The sequence below is a fragment of the Typopeltis vanoorti genome, chromosome 10 (assembly GCF_054136105.1).
Source record: "Typopeltis vanoorti isolate ZY-2024b chromosome 10, IOZ_Tvanoo_1.0, whole genome shotgun sequence".
Taxonomy (NCBI): domain Eukaryota; kingdom Metazoa; phylum Arthropoda; class Arachnida; order Uropygi; family Thelyphonidae; genus Typopeltis; species Typopeltis vanoorti.
In genome coordinates, this window is record NC_143558.1 from 113,095,719 (window position 1) to 113,111,756 (window position 16,038).

Below are 16,038 nucleotides of genomic sequence, written 5' to 3' on the forward strand. Positions count from 1 at the left end.
GAAAAAACACTAAGAGGCTTTTGCCATTTGTACTCAGGACAAGTGACAAAAGCCTCTTACTGTTTTTTCTTTGTATAAACTATTAGCTGCAGTTTCCATTCGACGTATGGTCATCATTTGTGAATATAGTTTTAGAGTATCTTCTCTAGTTACATTTACATCTGTTGATGGCCCAGAATCAAGTCTATGTAATTTATATGGCTAAAATAAAATAACTAAAAAACAATAAAATTACAAATAAAATAACAAATTAAATTAATTATACAAAATGACAAGAAAGTTCCTTAGAACAAAGTTTTTTGACTAAGTAATCAATGGATACTTTTCTATACTTCTATTAAATTAGAATTAGAAAAAAAAATCAGTTGAAATCATTATATTTCAGTTAAACTATTAATAATAATAATAATAATAGTCAGTCAACATGTAATTTTTTTGTATCGCCCTCTATAATCAGTTTATCTTCATGGTTGTCACGTGTCATAAAACACCAATAACAACATTTTTGGAAAGAAGCTCCGCCTTGGTTTCCAAAAGTGTGTAGTTTGCTGGGTTTTAAAAGTTTCAAAATGTGTATTATGTCATAATATCTTAAGGTGTGTTTTACTCGGTAATCGTACAGTGTTTAATTGAACAATGTTATGTTTTTTCGGAACGTTCGTGTTTGAGTGTATAATTGTGTTTCATGTTGTCTTATATCTATTTCTCATGCTTCATCACTCTTCAAAATCCTTAACCGTAAAAATAGTACGGCGTTCGAAGTCATTGTGCTGCGACGTTCTTCAATCTGCTTCCTTGGATTATGTAGGAAGATATTTATATGCTGGCAAGAAGTCCTTATTGTAGTGAGTAATCTCGAGCATCATCCTCCCGTTCAGCCGGTATTTCCAATAACTGTATTCGGTTACACTGTTGGTTATATCATACCCTAATCTGATCAGTGTTTTTCCCTCCAGATTTTAAGATGCCTCTGCTAGGAAAACAGAAGTTTGTCAGGCATAAACCTCCTTGCGATTTGAAAGAGGAAGAAGAAGTGTTTTATTGCAAACTAACCCATGAGATATTCAGAGATTACGAGTAAGTAGAATATTTTGAGATTTAATCACATATACATCTGTATGGCGTGCTTTCAGAATGATGCGTATTAAGAAATCCACTTTCCATTCTTATTGTAATTATTGTTCACACACATATATACTGTATATATACATACATACATACATCGCACATAATAGTTAGAATTTGGTCAAACTTTGTACTCCATACTGCGAACAAGTGGAAACTTCTTTACTTTTGACGTAACTGCCTCTGATAGTTATGTTGAAAGGTCACGCAGTATTTAATTAACTGGCAGTGGTATAATTTTGCTGTAGCTGTAAATTTGGTTTCGGCAGAGAAATTGCGAAATGTTCTCCTACACATTCAGTTAAAGTACTTGTACTGTATTAATTTGGAAAGGAAATATTTATATTTGCGTATAATGAATGAATTGGTTGAGGACATTTATTCAGAGCATATTATAAAATAATTCTTGTTTTATGCATGTCATTAAAGCCACTTTTTCAGTGCAACTAAAATAACGTTGAACCCAAAATAATAACTAAGTATTCAATATATTAGTCCCACACATGAAAATACAAAACCTGTAACATGTTAGTGCTGGTTTGGTCTAGAGAGTGAAGATAGAGAGAGGATGCTAATGCTAATTTTGGAATAGATGGATTATCTGTTGAATTTTTAGCATTGGATTATTTAATTCTTTATTATATTTATTTATTCTGGAGATTGCAGTATCTTCAGTAGTGTCACTGTGGTTAAAATAAACCCACCAGGCCGAGAGTTCAAATCTTGTCATAGTTATAGATGCATGTGATTGTCCTTAGTCCTTGATTTGCCTGGTGCAAGACCACTGCTCTGCTTATTGGATGCCTGAAGTGACTTGAAAAAAGTTCCATGTTTGGTCTCTAGATCATGTAAAAATAAATAAATAAATGCAAAAAAAAAAAAAAAGAAGTCTAATGAAAAATAGAGAAGTCAGTGGCCCCTCGGTACTAGTGTACTGTAGGCTTGCAACATTTTGCGAGTGGAAGTCAAATTAAAAAAAAAAAAAAAAAAAAACTTTACCAACATTGGTGACATAAATACTAGTTTGAATCATGTGCACCAGCTACCTGCAGACATCCATACAGGATGTTCTGTTTTTGATGGAACCCAAAATTACTCCCACAGCAACTACAACTGAGCTTAACTGTCCATATATTTCTTCTTGTATGAAATCTTTTGCTACAAGGATGATATCTGTACTTTTGTGTGATCTGATATTCCATCCCAGAGGAGTATCAAATCGCACATCTTTCAACCATTCCCTGTTCAGTTCTGGAAATCATTTTAACCACTTTGATGTTAACTTAAAGCTTGGTTTCCTGCACTAAATCTATCCTAAAAGTGAAATCATCTTCCTTAGTGATGTCTATAACTCCATCTGGCACTCTTTTTCCAATTTCATTGACTAAGCTAGAAGAGAAGTTGAGGTAGTTGTTGAGCAGTGACCTAAAAGCAAGTTTATCTCCTCACTAGAATATCCAACAGTCATCTCCACTCATCCAACACTGGAACTTTTCTTAACCATTTCTGCTTCATCCATGTAAGCTGTGTCAAGGTATTCAGAATTGCAGTCTCATCTCTAGTGGAGCATCTTCCTGTTAGCCATTCACAATCTTGTGTTCTCCTGGCACTTTATATGATGTGCCTTCTGCTAGAAAGACAGAAGAAGAAGAATCTTGGACTGCTAGGTTATCAAAAAAGTTTCTGGTCCAAATAGTATTCTGCGAGTTGTTCTCATCCTGAATTAACACGTATTCTTTATCATCTATACACTATATTATACTTAGCTAGTATGAGCCCCTCAAATATACAACCAATTCCTAAAAAAAAAAAAAAAAAAAAAAGTATCGATCCTGATTGTTCACATCATTGTTTAATCAAAAGATGGAGAAGGTTATTAACAGTCAATGTCAACACCTATTGAACCGTCAACTAAACATAGATCCAGATTAGATCCTATATTATCCAGAAGTGGGTGATTTAGATGAAGCCACGGAAAGGTTTTTAGAAACTACTGCTGTTGCCCTTCTAAGGGCATTTGATAGGGTTTGGCATTAAGGGCTTCTCAGCAAGTGGTTATCATGCTGAGAAGCAATGATCAGAAGAAGCTATCTTGAGGAGAATGCAATATGTAATTACATATTGCATTCTCCAATATGTAATTACATTGCCAGTTTTGTTCACTGCATATAATGGTGAATGAAGTTCTATCTTTGTGCAGATTTTCTGACTAAATGCATGTGCTCGTTAGGTATTTTGCTTCCTCATTAATGTCAATGATCTTATCCCACTAATCTCAAACCCTATCTGTAATTTTCCTGATGGTAGCATACTAACTCGCCCTACTTGTCCAACAAACCTTGCATTGTGCTCAAACATCTGAAGCTTCAAGATCTACAGCATGTAGATCTCTATACCAGTGTCTCATCTCAGTGTAATTTTTCATTTGTGCCATAACAACCTACTCGCCTTCAATGCTTCCAAAACACTTCTTGTGTTTTTCCCACAGAATTCACCTTAGTTCCTCTCTACTTAACTTTTTTGATAATGCTCATCTTTAATGGTTAATACCAACTCTCTTTTGTCATTTCCTTTCACTTCCATAACATCCCCAGCTTTCAAAAACTGTCATTGTTTTTCACTGAAGTTGTTACTCATCCTGTAGATATTCCAGTTTTGCTAGGCCTTTGGATACTGTTTTGGAGTGGTGCACTTAAAACCTATGTTAGAAATTCTTGATGTTCTGAGGAGAGCAGTTTAGTTGATTGATGACCCCCTCTCTTAAACACTTTTTTGAAGCATTCATAGATTGGTAAGATTTTTCACATTATGTCACTTCTACAGATATTTCCATGAGTGCCACTCAACAGAACTGGCTTCTGATTCTGCTAAACCTACTGTTTTTGAACCTGCTACTCCCATTCATTTTTTTCCCCATCTATCCCAGTTCAATCTTCAGATGTTAGGGCGCAATGCAAGGTTTGTTGGACAAGTAGGATTAGTTAGTATGCTACTATCAGGAAAATTATGGATGGGGTTTGAGATTAGTGGGATAAGGTCATTGACATTATGAGGAAGCAAAATACCTAACGAACACATGCATTTAGTCAGAAAATCTGCACAAAGATAGAACTCCATTCGCCATTACATGCAGTGAACACCCTTCCCAATTAAGTATTCTCCAGTTACTACAATCTTCAGAGAGGGTATCAACAGATTACTTTGCTCTTGAATCCAGTCCCCACACACAGCATTTATTTGCTATAGAGCTTGTTGGAGTGATATTAAACATAACTAAATAAATCATTTCCTTACTTCAGTGGACTGCTTTAGTAGTAAGATAAAAGCAATACTTACCAAAGTTGCATGATCTTCCTCCCCCTCTCCAAGAAAATATTAAAATTTATTTTATTTTTTTTTTGTTTAACTCGAATAACACAGGATTAATGCATTTTACTTGACCTAATGGTTAATGCCGTCACTAATAGTTCATCAACATAACAGACTGTTGCTGTGATATGGCACATCATTGCAGTCTGCTTTTGAGGAGAAATTGAGAGAAAAGATTTTACCAAAAAAAATTTACAGATTCACTATGTTATCTGATATCTGTAATTTTTCTGGCATAATAGCCAACTTGCATTTGGAGAAAAAAATACTATCTGATACTTCTTATGTCTAGTATGAGCTTGGCGATAAAGTGGTGGAGAGGATCTAGACATAACTAAGATGCCAAGTAGTCTGTGGAATGCACCTACTAAGATAGATTCAGAGGTTGTGGGTTGATAGGTGGAAAAGAAGAGATATGATAAAAACATATTAGTAAAAGGATTTATAGGATCAGTACAGAGGAAATTTTTCAGCATTTGGTTAGAGGGAACAAAACAGAGATCATCTCTGGAAATTGAAGAAGAATATTGAGAATTGATGAACAGTAATAGTGAGACCTCAGGAGAGTGGCAAATGGGTGGAATATGTTCAACGAAAGGTATTATGCAGATAGTTTGGGCTTCCTACAATGATTGATTCCTAAGCAATAATGTTAGTAGAGATACAGCAGTTATGATCTATCAGACAATTTTATGCATGGAATTTGTTAGCTTGGCAGTGCTTTCACTAACTTCAAAAGCTATATCAATTTTCTGAAGACTGGAGTTCTGAGTTGTGATGAGAACTGCATATCTTAGAAATGTTTTCTAATACAAAAGGAAAAAATAGTGTTACATACTTTAAAACAAGTGCTGAAATTATAATAAATTTAGTTTAATCCTTTATCCACGTGTAAGCAAACAAAGTTTGCGCCTGAAAATATCTTTATCTTCAGGACTGAGGTAAGGTGGTACAATACCAGGCAACTCCGAGCAAAGGTGGACCGAGCTCTCATCACTCCTTGTCTCAGTATCTCCCATAATGCAAAGCACATCTCCTTGCGGACATGTATACCGCTATGCATTAAGGGAAGGTCCACTACCCAGACCACTTTCAACCTTTATTGAGGTCTTGTCAGTGGGAGGCAGACCCAAATGTGGAGATACTAAGGCAGAAGCAATAGGAGAGGTCATATTTATCTATACAAGTTGCCAACAGGTGTACTACCTTATTATTGAATTACTCCGGATTTAGAGAAAGATGTTGGAAGTTTATTTTGCACTTCTATATGGCAACTTGTATAGGTAAATATGACCTCTCCTATTGCTTCTGCCTTAGTATCTCCACATTTTGGTCTGTCTCCCACTGACGAGACCTCAATAAAGGTCGAAAACGGTCTGGGTAGTGGGCCTTCCCTTAATGCATAGCAGTATACATGTCCGCAAGGAGATGTGCTTTGCATTATGGGAGATACTGAGAAAAGGAGTGATGAGAGCTTGGTTCACCTTTGCTAGGAGTTGCCTGGTGTTGCACCACCTTACCTCAGTCCTGAAGATATTTTCAGGCACAAACTTTTCGCTTACACTTGGATAAAGGATTAAACTAAATTTTAGTTTAATCCTTTATCCAATACAGAGACAAATGTAAGAAAGCTAAACACTGTGTAAAACTGGCTAAACAAAAGTCATGGGAAGACTTTGGCAAGGACATTGAAAATAAATATTAAGAACATGGCAAAATATTCTGGAGGTTGTTGAAGAAGCTTAGAAATGGAGGAAAGAATGCTGTAAAAGGACTTTGAGATGATAAAGGTGACATGAAAATGGGAGAAAAAGATATCCTTGAAATATGGAGTAATTACTTTGAAAAACTGCTAAATGAAACAACCAGCAATAACAGCACATTGGTAAAAAACACTCAATAGGCATACAATCAGGAATACATATCCATACTTGTGGAAAGGCAGCAGGAGTAGATGATATTTGACTAGAAATGCTGAAGTATGGTGGTATAAAAGTCTTACAGTGGCTGCATTGCATAGTTCAAGAAGGCCTGGACAGAGGGACGATTTCCCAATGATTGGGGTAGATCTCTAAAATTACCCATATATAAAAAGGAAAATAAAATTGAATGCGAGAATTACAGAGGCATTTCATTACTGAGTGTTCCTGGTAAGATTTATGCAAGTATACTTGAGAAACAGTTGAGAAGAATTGTGGAAGAAAAGCTTGAAGAACAAGCTGGATTCATCCAAATAGAGGCTTTCAGGATCAGATCTTCACTTTACGACAAATAGTTGAAAAAACATGGGAATATAACAAAGATCTGTATTTAAGTTTTGTCGATCGGGAAAAGGCATATGACAAGGTGGCAAGAGAGAAGCTATTCAATACGCTACAGTTATATGGTGTCAATGGGACATTATATCAAGCAATACTTAGTCTTTATTTCAGTTGTAAGTCAGCAATTAGAATTGAAGGAAGTACAGGAAGATGGTTTAATGTTAAATCTGGTATGAGACAAGGATGTACATTATCCCCTCTGTTATTCATTATCTATATGGATCACATTATGAAGGAAAGTGGTATTAAACATGATATCAAAATTGGAGTTCATGTCAGCTCTTTGCTTTATGCAGATGATGTTATACTTCTAAATAAATCTGCTACAAGTCAGGGAACTGCAAGATTCCCTGACTAAATTGAATAACTGTTGTAATAGATATGGTATGAAGGTCAGCAATAAAAAGACAAAGACAATGAAAGTAGGCAGAATTGTTGAAAATCTCAACTGCATTGTGAACGGAGAAACTGTGGAACAAGTAAAACATTTCAGCTACTTAGGGACGGTTTTTAGTGAAGATGGTAAATTATTATTATTATTATTATGGGTATCTCCATGGAGTCAGTAGACTCATCGCGGGAGACCCTAACTAGCAAAACAATATCTATCATATCTCTTCTTGAATTCATTTACAGACAAAGAGCTCACAACTAAGTCAGGCAATGAATTCCACTCATTCACCACCCTCCAGGCAAAAAACCTTGTTCTGACACTCTTGTTAACCACACTCTTCTTTAATTTCCAGGGATGACCTCTTGTTCTTCCATCACTATCACACAGCTGAAACATTTCCCCCGCATCAATCCTATAAAAACCTTTCAGTAATTTAAATGTTTCTATCATATCCCCTCTTCCCCACCTATCAACCAACCTCTGCAATCCACAAGCTCCCAATCTATCAATGTAGGGAGCATTTTTTACATCGCTCACCAACTTGGTCACTCTTCTCTAAATCTTCTCCACAGCCTCCTCATCTCCAAGGAATCCAGGTGATGACCAGACCTGAGCACAGTAATCCAAATATGGAAGTATCAACGCTTTATAAAGGGGAATAATAACCTCTTTATCTCTAGATGTCAGTGTGTTCCTCAACAACCAAATAATTCTATGTGCAATCTTGGACACCTTAGCAATGTGTCCTCTGAACTTCATCTCCCTATCTATAAACACCCCTAAGTCCCTAGCCTCATGAATCTCTTGGAGTACTGTTCCATCAATGTATTACACAGCTGGTAATCTTTTCATCCCAAAATGCATGACTTTACACTTTTCCACATTGAACTGACATCCATTATGTTTTGCCCATTCTACCAGCTTATTTAAATCATCCTGCAAACTTTCAACATCAGCTTGATTTTTTATTGCGCTACCCAACTTTGCATCATCAGCAAACAACTGAATATCTCCCTGTAAGCCATTTCCTATATCATTTATATAGAAATTAAACATGGAAATAGACAACAGAATCAACAAAGCTGGTACGGTAGGAAGCCAACTGAATAAATTCATATGGAATAAGAGAGAAATTTGTCGGAACACTAAATTAGGTGTATACAAGACAGTGTTCAAACCAGTTTTAACTTATGGATCTGAGAGCTGGGTCTGAAGTAAAACACTTGATCAAAGACTAGAGACCGCAGATATGAGAGTCCTGAGAAAGATTAGAGGTATGAAGAGATGGCAATATCATATTAAAAACAAGGATATTAGGAAAGAACTTGACATTGTCAGCATCAAGGAATGTGTTAGCAGAGCTAATCTCAGGTGGTATGGTCACTTAAACAGAATGAGTGAGGAAAGATTAGCAAAACAAGTGTTCTCTGCCAGGGTGGCAAGAAAACGACCCAGAGGAAGACCAAGATATGGGTGGATTGATACAGTACTAAGTGCCTTAGACCAGTGCTTCCCAAACTTCTGGATGTCAGGGCCCCCGTTTGCAAAAATTAAAATACTTCACGGCCCCCCTCGAAAAAAAATCTTAATAGGGAGATATATTATTATAATATTTATTGTGGGATTTAATATCCCCTTAATTTAAATAATATTTATTGTATTTATATTCAATACAAAACATATACAGTGAATATTGCAAAAATCAAATGCATATATTACATTTTTTGCCTCTTACCGTTTGGTTCTGAAGACGATGCGGGCTGTTCTGGTAAAATATGAAATACTGCCCTTTTTTTTTTTTTTTTTTGAGTCTGTTTCTGCTTCTTCTGATTGTTCGCGGGAATTTTTTTTTATTTTTTATCAGCCACTTATCCATCTCAGGGTTAAATTTTTTAACGTAGAATAGATCAAATAATATTGCCACCTACCGATACTGGAACACCATAGACTGATAATGTGAATATTACTTGAATAAGGGAATCCCCAGACCAGGAACACTTTTCTCTTTTGTGACTTTTCTCCCTTTAAGGTAATTAAGCCTAACGAGAAACAGATAGCAAAGGCAGGTTATTAAAACGTGCATATGATTGATGCGGCATAGCTGACAATTGAGTTGAAATGCTAACTCTCTTCAACCGAATTCCATATGCGAAACTGCCATAACATTCATTATATATATATATATATTATTTAGTTTTAACACTTTTAGGAATTTTAACACGTTCGGGTGAATTTTATTGCTGCCTTGGGAAATCGAATTCACACACATCTAATTAATAACAATAGTTTTTAGTTAGATACTGTGTTTGCCCATGCAACATATGGTTTTGTTTCAGTCTATACAGCACAGTTTCTGTCTGAGGGGACATGTGATTCATTAATTAGTGTTTTTATCCCAGTTGTCTCTAATTGCACTATTTGTTGAGAAATATATTACACAGACTCCTCATACCTTATTCACTGGCATAATAAAGGTACTTGTTTTTATTGCCTCTGGCTGTTAGGGAGGGGTGTTGTTTACCACTGCAAGTGAGTTACTATCTCCCCACATGAACTTGTTTAAGCTTTTTTTCATGTGTGAAGTATATGCTAAACTTTTATTGGTAACAGAAAACTAGCTCGGATGACAGTGATAATATAAAACGAGTTTTGATATGTATATAAAGTCAATATCAACAGTCCCTGATTACGAGCGTGATGAAAGGGACAGGAAGATTTGGAGCTTCCCTGGAGAGCATTCGAAGTAAATAGAATTAACCACTGCTTTGAAATGAAACATATGAATAAGCAATATTTACTAATATTCATTAAGCGCCGAAATACGCAGAAAGCAAAGTTTGTGAACCAACACCAATGTGTGAATTTTTCCATTAAAATATAAAAAATAACAAAAAAAGAAATAAATAATAAAAGTTACATACGTTTCTTTTAAAATAAAACCTACGGCCTAGTAGGTTTTATTTTAAACAAAACCTACGGCCCCCCAAGGGGGACCGCGGCCCACAGTTTGGGAAGCGCTGCCTTAGACAATAGAAATATCAGATCTGATAATGTTGGAGTCTTGACAAGTAACAGACTGATTTGGAGGAAAATTGTAGATAGGAAGTTAGTAATGATGTAAATTTTTCATGTAGTACTGTCATATCCTGTACACACCTTGAGGGTACATGGCAGGAATTTGATGATGATATGATAGAAACAAAAATTATGAAATTTTTTGTTTCTATCTTGATATTTTTAACTTATAAAAATAAGAAGCTTAATGAGATGAATGGAATTGTTTGTGTTTGGAAACATAATAAGTTGGTGAAATCCAGTTCTTCTGTTGTGCATTACAAACATTTCATTTTAACCAGTGATCCATATTAAAGGATTTAAGAAATGCAAAAGAGAAATTATATTAATTAAAGATTTTTAATAGTAATTATTATTAGACTGTAGTTCAAGATTGTTAATAACCAACAACACAACTGCAGTATTATTATTTGACCTCTTTGTGCATATTATCCTGTACATCTATCACTATTTGTGATACAAGCACAATTAAAAATGTACAGATGCATGCACAGTTGTAGTAAAAGAATCGCTGAGGACCATGTCCTCAGTAGTTGTATCAGCCTTCAGTCAGACGTAGCTCTAATGGAACAGTCAATGCGTGCTAAGAGATGTATTTTGTTTAAAATTTTTGTATAGTTTTTTTAGTTATTAAAAATGAATTAGAGAATATGCTGACAAATATAAAAAAATCAGCATTAAAAAAAAAGTGCCTTGTATCCCCTGAAGACCTTTTGTGGCTCCCTGGGATATGCATTGCACACTTTGGGAAATACAGCATGAAAGCAAATGTTTATTTAGTCCATTCTAAACACAGAATATTAGGCTGTTTTTTAAAATCTGCTGTTACTGATTCTAAAAAGAGTCTATCAGGTTTGTGTTTGCTGTGACAGTACTTCATTACATAAATGTAAATCACTTAATCTAAATAAATATGGTTATGTTAAACTTCCCAAAATTTGACAAAATTTAATTCTTAAGCTTCCTGCCCAACAGCACCCATAGAAGGCATTCCTCATAACTTCCTCCACTTTGTGTGTTATTTCAATTTTAATATTGTATTCCTGAAGATGTCTGCATGACAGAGACGAAATATCAGAATGATTAAACCTGCTGTTAAATTAGTTTTATTCGTGCTAATATTCATTCCATTAAATTTTATTATGAGTACGTGTGTAGAGGCTTAAGTGCTGTGAGGACATCATGTTGGAGGCTTAATGGATTTTTTATAACACTCAAAAAGAATTAAAATAGAATTTAATACTTCCTATATTTCGTCCTAGTCACTAGGACATCTACGGGATTACAAAAACAATTAATGTAACATATACACAAATAACAAACAATACTAAGTCCAACCACGTGGGTGACACTAAAGTCCTATCTAGGTAGAGCGCCCTCTAAGGGCAGTAGTAGGTGGCCTGGAATGTAAGGTGGGAACTCTGGTGATGAGTGTTTCCCAAATCTTCGGAAGCTTAATGCAACCGTATTTATTGAGATTTGGTTGGTTTTTGAGAGCTGCTGCTGCTTCTAAGAAAAGTCTCTCTTTCTTGAATTTGCTGTGGTGGAGCATGGTGGTTTTCTTCCATGATACCCTGTGGGTGGTGTCCAAAACATGGTCAGCCAAGCCTGAATGGCCATAGTTGTTTTTGAAGATGTAAGATTTGTCTTCCTCTAGACGGATGGATGCTGATCTGCCTGTCTGTCCAAAGTACGCCAGCTTACAGGCACAGGGTACTTTGTAAACTCCAGGCAGAGAGAGAGAGAGAGAGAGGAGGGAGCTGATCTTTCGTAGAACGGATAAGGGTAGTAAGTTTGCGGTGGGGCTTATATAATGTGTGTAGGTTGTACTGTTTTAGTATCTTGGCTATTTTTTCGGATGTGCCACGGATGTAGGGTATGGTGATGGCATTTTTAAAATCTTGTTGACGAGAAGGACGGGGAATGGGGGAGAAGTTGATTATTTTTTTGATACTGTGATCGCTGTAGCCATTGGAGAGGAAAGTGCTGTGTGTGTGGTTAAGCTCAGTAGTGAGGGTGGTTCCACTGGAACAAAGATTGTGGGCTCTCTTGGTAAGAGTTTTAATAATGCCATATTGTTGAGAGGGGTGGTGGTGGGAGAGTTTGTGAATGTATCTGCCTGTGTGTGTGTGGGTTTTGTGTCACCCACGTGGTTGGGCTTAGTATTGTTTGTTATTTGTGTATATGTTACATTAATTGTTTTTGTAATCTCCGTAGATGTCCTAGTGACTAGGACGAAATATAGGAAGTATTAAATTCTATTTTAATTCTTTTTGAGTGTTGTAAAAAATCCATTAAGCCTCCAACATGATTTTATTATGAGTGTAAACCAGCACCTAAGCTTAAATATCCATTCATGGCTTCTTTACCCTCCAATAAACTTGGTGCCTTACCTCCTTCTGTTCAAGGTGGTGCTTCTCACCTGTAGAATAAAAACAGAAAATTGCAAATCTGCATAACTTGAAAATGCTGTTCTCCCATTTTTAGGGTTTCTCATGTTTGGTACCACCAAACATGAGAAACACAATGGATTATTGTGTGCAGATTTGGTCTCCCAGATTCCAAGGGGATAAAGAAGCTGTGGAAAGGGTGCAAAGAAGAGTTGCAAAGATCATATCTGGATTATGGGATATAGATTAATGACAGTTGCGAGTATATGGATTTCAGACTCTGGTTAAAAGAGAAAAAGGGTTGATATGATAGAGGTCTATAAACTTTTTTGAATGGGTATTATAAGATAGTGTCTGATGAAATTTTTCATTATATGGAAGGTAGGGAGAGAACACGGGGCATCCAGGGAAGTTAAGTTTGTTCACAGTCAAGAAAGGGGTAAGAGCTAGATTTTTCTCTCGCAGAGCAGTGAGTAATTTGCCTTCAGGGGTAGTGCATCTAGTGAATGAATTTAAGAGAAGGTATGACAGCTGGTTTGTGTGATATTTTTATAGCCTCCCTCAGTGAGTCCTTGACTCCTGGAGGTCTCGGATAATAATAATATCGAGTTTAGTGACTACTCAACACATCAAGGACAAATCCCCAGAATTTTCTAACAAAATTGAATAACAGCTGCAACAAATTGGGCAACAAATCATCAATAAAAAAAATCAAACCATGAAAATAGGCAGAAATATGGAAAACTATAGAACAAGAAAGACATTTAAGCAGTTTTTAGCAAATATAGCAAATTAAATATGGAAATAGACAAACAGAATAAGCAAAGCTAGTATATTCGGGAGACAGTTCAATGAATTAACATAGAATAAGAGAAAAATTAGCCAAAACATTAAACTAAGAGTAGACAAGACTGTTAAAACAAGTAAATTATGGATCTGAGAGTTGCATTAAAAATCAAGCACTTGAAAGATTTCAGACCAGAGATATGAGAGCTGTGAGAAAAATTAGGGGCCTGAACAAATGGCATCAATTGCAGAATCATATTAAAAATGAAGATATTAGGAAGGAATATGACATTGTTGGTACAGGAATGCATTAGCAGAACTAATCTAACTGATATATGATAACTTAAACAGAATGAGAGGAGGGAATTATTATTATTATTATTGCATGACAACTCCAGGAAGTCCAAAGACTCATCGAGGGAGGAGGTCACCTACTCCACAACTGCTTTCATCATCTAAACCAACGGCATATACCACTGACCACCACCACTAGTATTTTCACAGACAATCACAAACATCCATGCCCATGGTGGGATTCAAACCCGCAGCCTTTTGGCTGGAGAGCAGATACACTAACCACTCAGCTAACCAGGGTTAGCAAAACAGGTGTTTCATTCCAAGATGGAAAAAAGATCTAGAGGAAACACAAGATTTAGGTGGATTGATTCAGTCAGAAGTGCCTTTAATGACCAAAATGTTAGATACAACAATATTGAAGTGCTGACAAGTAATAGACTAATTTGGAGGAAAATTGTTGATGGGTAGATTAATAATAATGCAATGTTAATTTATGTAGTACTGTCATAGCTGAACACCCCTTGAGGTTACATATCAAGAAACTGATGATTTTGTAAGCCTTTCGTTAGCATTAAATCTTTTGGGTTATCCCATAAAAAAAAGGGGGGGGGGGTATGTGAAAAAATCATTTACTCCGAAAGCCATGAAATGTCTTTATGCAAAATAGACTTTAATATTGTGCAATTTTACATGCTTGTGTGCTATTCTGTTGGAAACATATTCCCTGATGGAGGTTTTTTTCTCCCTTATGGTCTTGTCAAATGTTTACAACATTTTTAGATAGTTGTGAGAAGTAAGTTGTTTTTATGCTTTCTCCTACAGAAAAACCATGAAGCCATTCAGTCAGTTTCATTCAGAAAGAAAATATAGCTTGTTGAATTGTGAACATTTTTGTACTTTTCTGTGCATTTCAGTATACATGTTCTTTTAGGGATGCTTGTGGTATATGATTTCTGCAATTCACATGAAAACACAAGAAAATCAATGAATAATATTTATTCAAAGGCTGTATATTTTGGCCTGAAAATTACAGGCGATCACTGGTGGCAAATGGTGGTTTTATACAAAGTAAATGCAAACAATAATTGATTTGAAACAGTCAGAGCCATGTGATGTTATACATAACATGTTGATGGATGGAGTGCTGGTGGAAAGATAGGTTGCCAAAAGGTGTCTCATCTTATTATTAAATTACTCTGGATTTAGAGAAAGATGTTGGAAAATTTTCTCCACTTGGTTAGACTATAATAAATTTAGTTTAATCCTTTATCCAAGTGTAAGCAAACAAAGTTTGCACCTGAAGTATCTTCAGGTGCAAACTTTGGCAACTCGTGGTAAAGGGACCAAGCTCTCATCACTCCTTGTCTTAGTATTTCCCATAATGCAGAGCACATCTCCTTGCGGACATATATAAGGCTATGCATTAAGGGAATGGTCCTTACTCAGACCGGTTTCGACCTTTATTGAGGTCTCGTCAGTGAGAAAAAACTTCCAACATCTTTCTCTAAATCCAGAGTAATTTAATAATAAGGTGAGATGCCTTTTGGCAACTCGTATAGGTAAATATGACTTCACCATTGCTTCCACCTTAGTTTCACCACCTCTAGTGGCTCCCACTGACAAGACCTCAATAAAGGTTGAAACCGGTCTAGGTAGTGGCCCTTCCCTTAATGCATAGCATTATACATGTCCACAAGGAGATGTGCTTTGTATTATGGGAGATACTAAGACAAGGAATGATGAGAGCTTGGTCCACCTTTACCATGAGTTGCCTTAGTCCTGAAGATACATCAGGTGCAAACCTTGTTTGCTTACACTTGGATAAAGGATTAAACTGAACTAAATAACAGAGTAGGAAATCAATCCCACTAGGCACAGAGAAAAGTTCTGGAAAAATTTGGAGAAAAGGACAAGGCTAATAATAATGATAAGCCCCTGCTGGATTTCTTCTCAAGATATGGACTAGTCATTATTAACACTATGTTCCAACATAATGATAATAATGCCGGCCTGGTTGGCCGAGTGGTTAGCATATCTGCTCTCCAACCAAAAGGCTGCGAGTTCAAATCCTGCCGTGGGCATGGATGTTTGTGGTTGTCTATGGAAATACTAGTGGTGGTGATTGGCAGTAGAAGGCGTTGGTGTAGTTGCAGTCCGTTGGTGGAGACAGAGCTGTACAGCAAATGTCCTCCCTTGATGAGCCCTTGGACTCCATGGAGGTAATAATAATGATTTGCACAATTTGACATGGAGAGAAGACACAAGAAATAAGAAAAGCTTA

The 16,038-nt window shown here is 36.1% G+C and overlaps 1 protein-coding gene across 1 annotated transcript in view; it reads left to right on the forward strand.

The window, feature by feature from the left end:
* Positions 1-563: 563 nt before the first annotated feature.
* Positions 564-16,038, forward strand: part of Acf (ATP-dependent chromatin assembly factor large subunit) — a 383,051-nt gene continuing 367,576 nt past the window's right edge. The window contains exon 1 of the mRNA XM_090399798.1: positions 564-1,077. Coding sequence (XP_090255924.1) covers positions 965-1,077 — 113 coding nt within the window. The 5' untranslated portion in view covers positions 564-964. The remainder of the gene's footprint in view (positions 1,078-16,038) is intronic.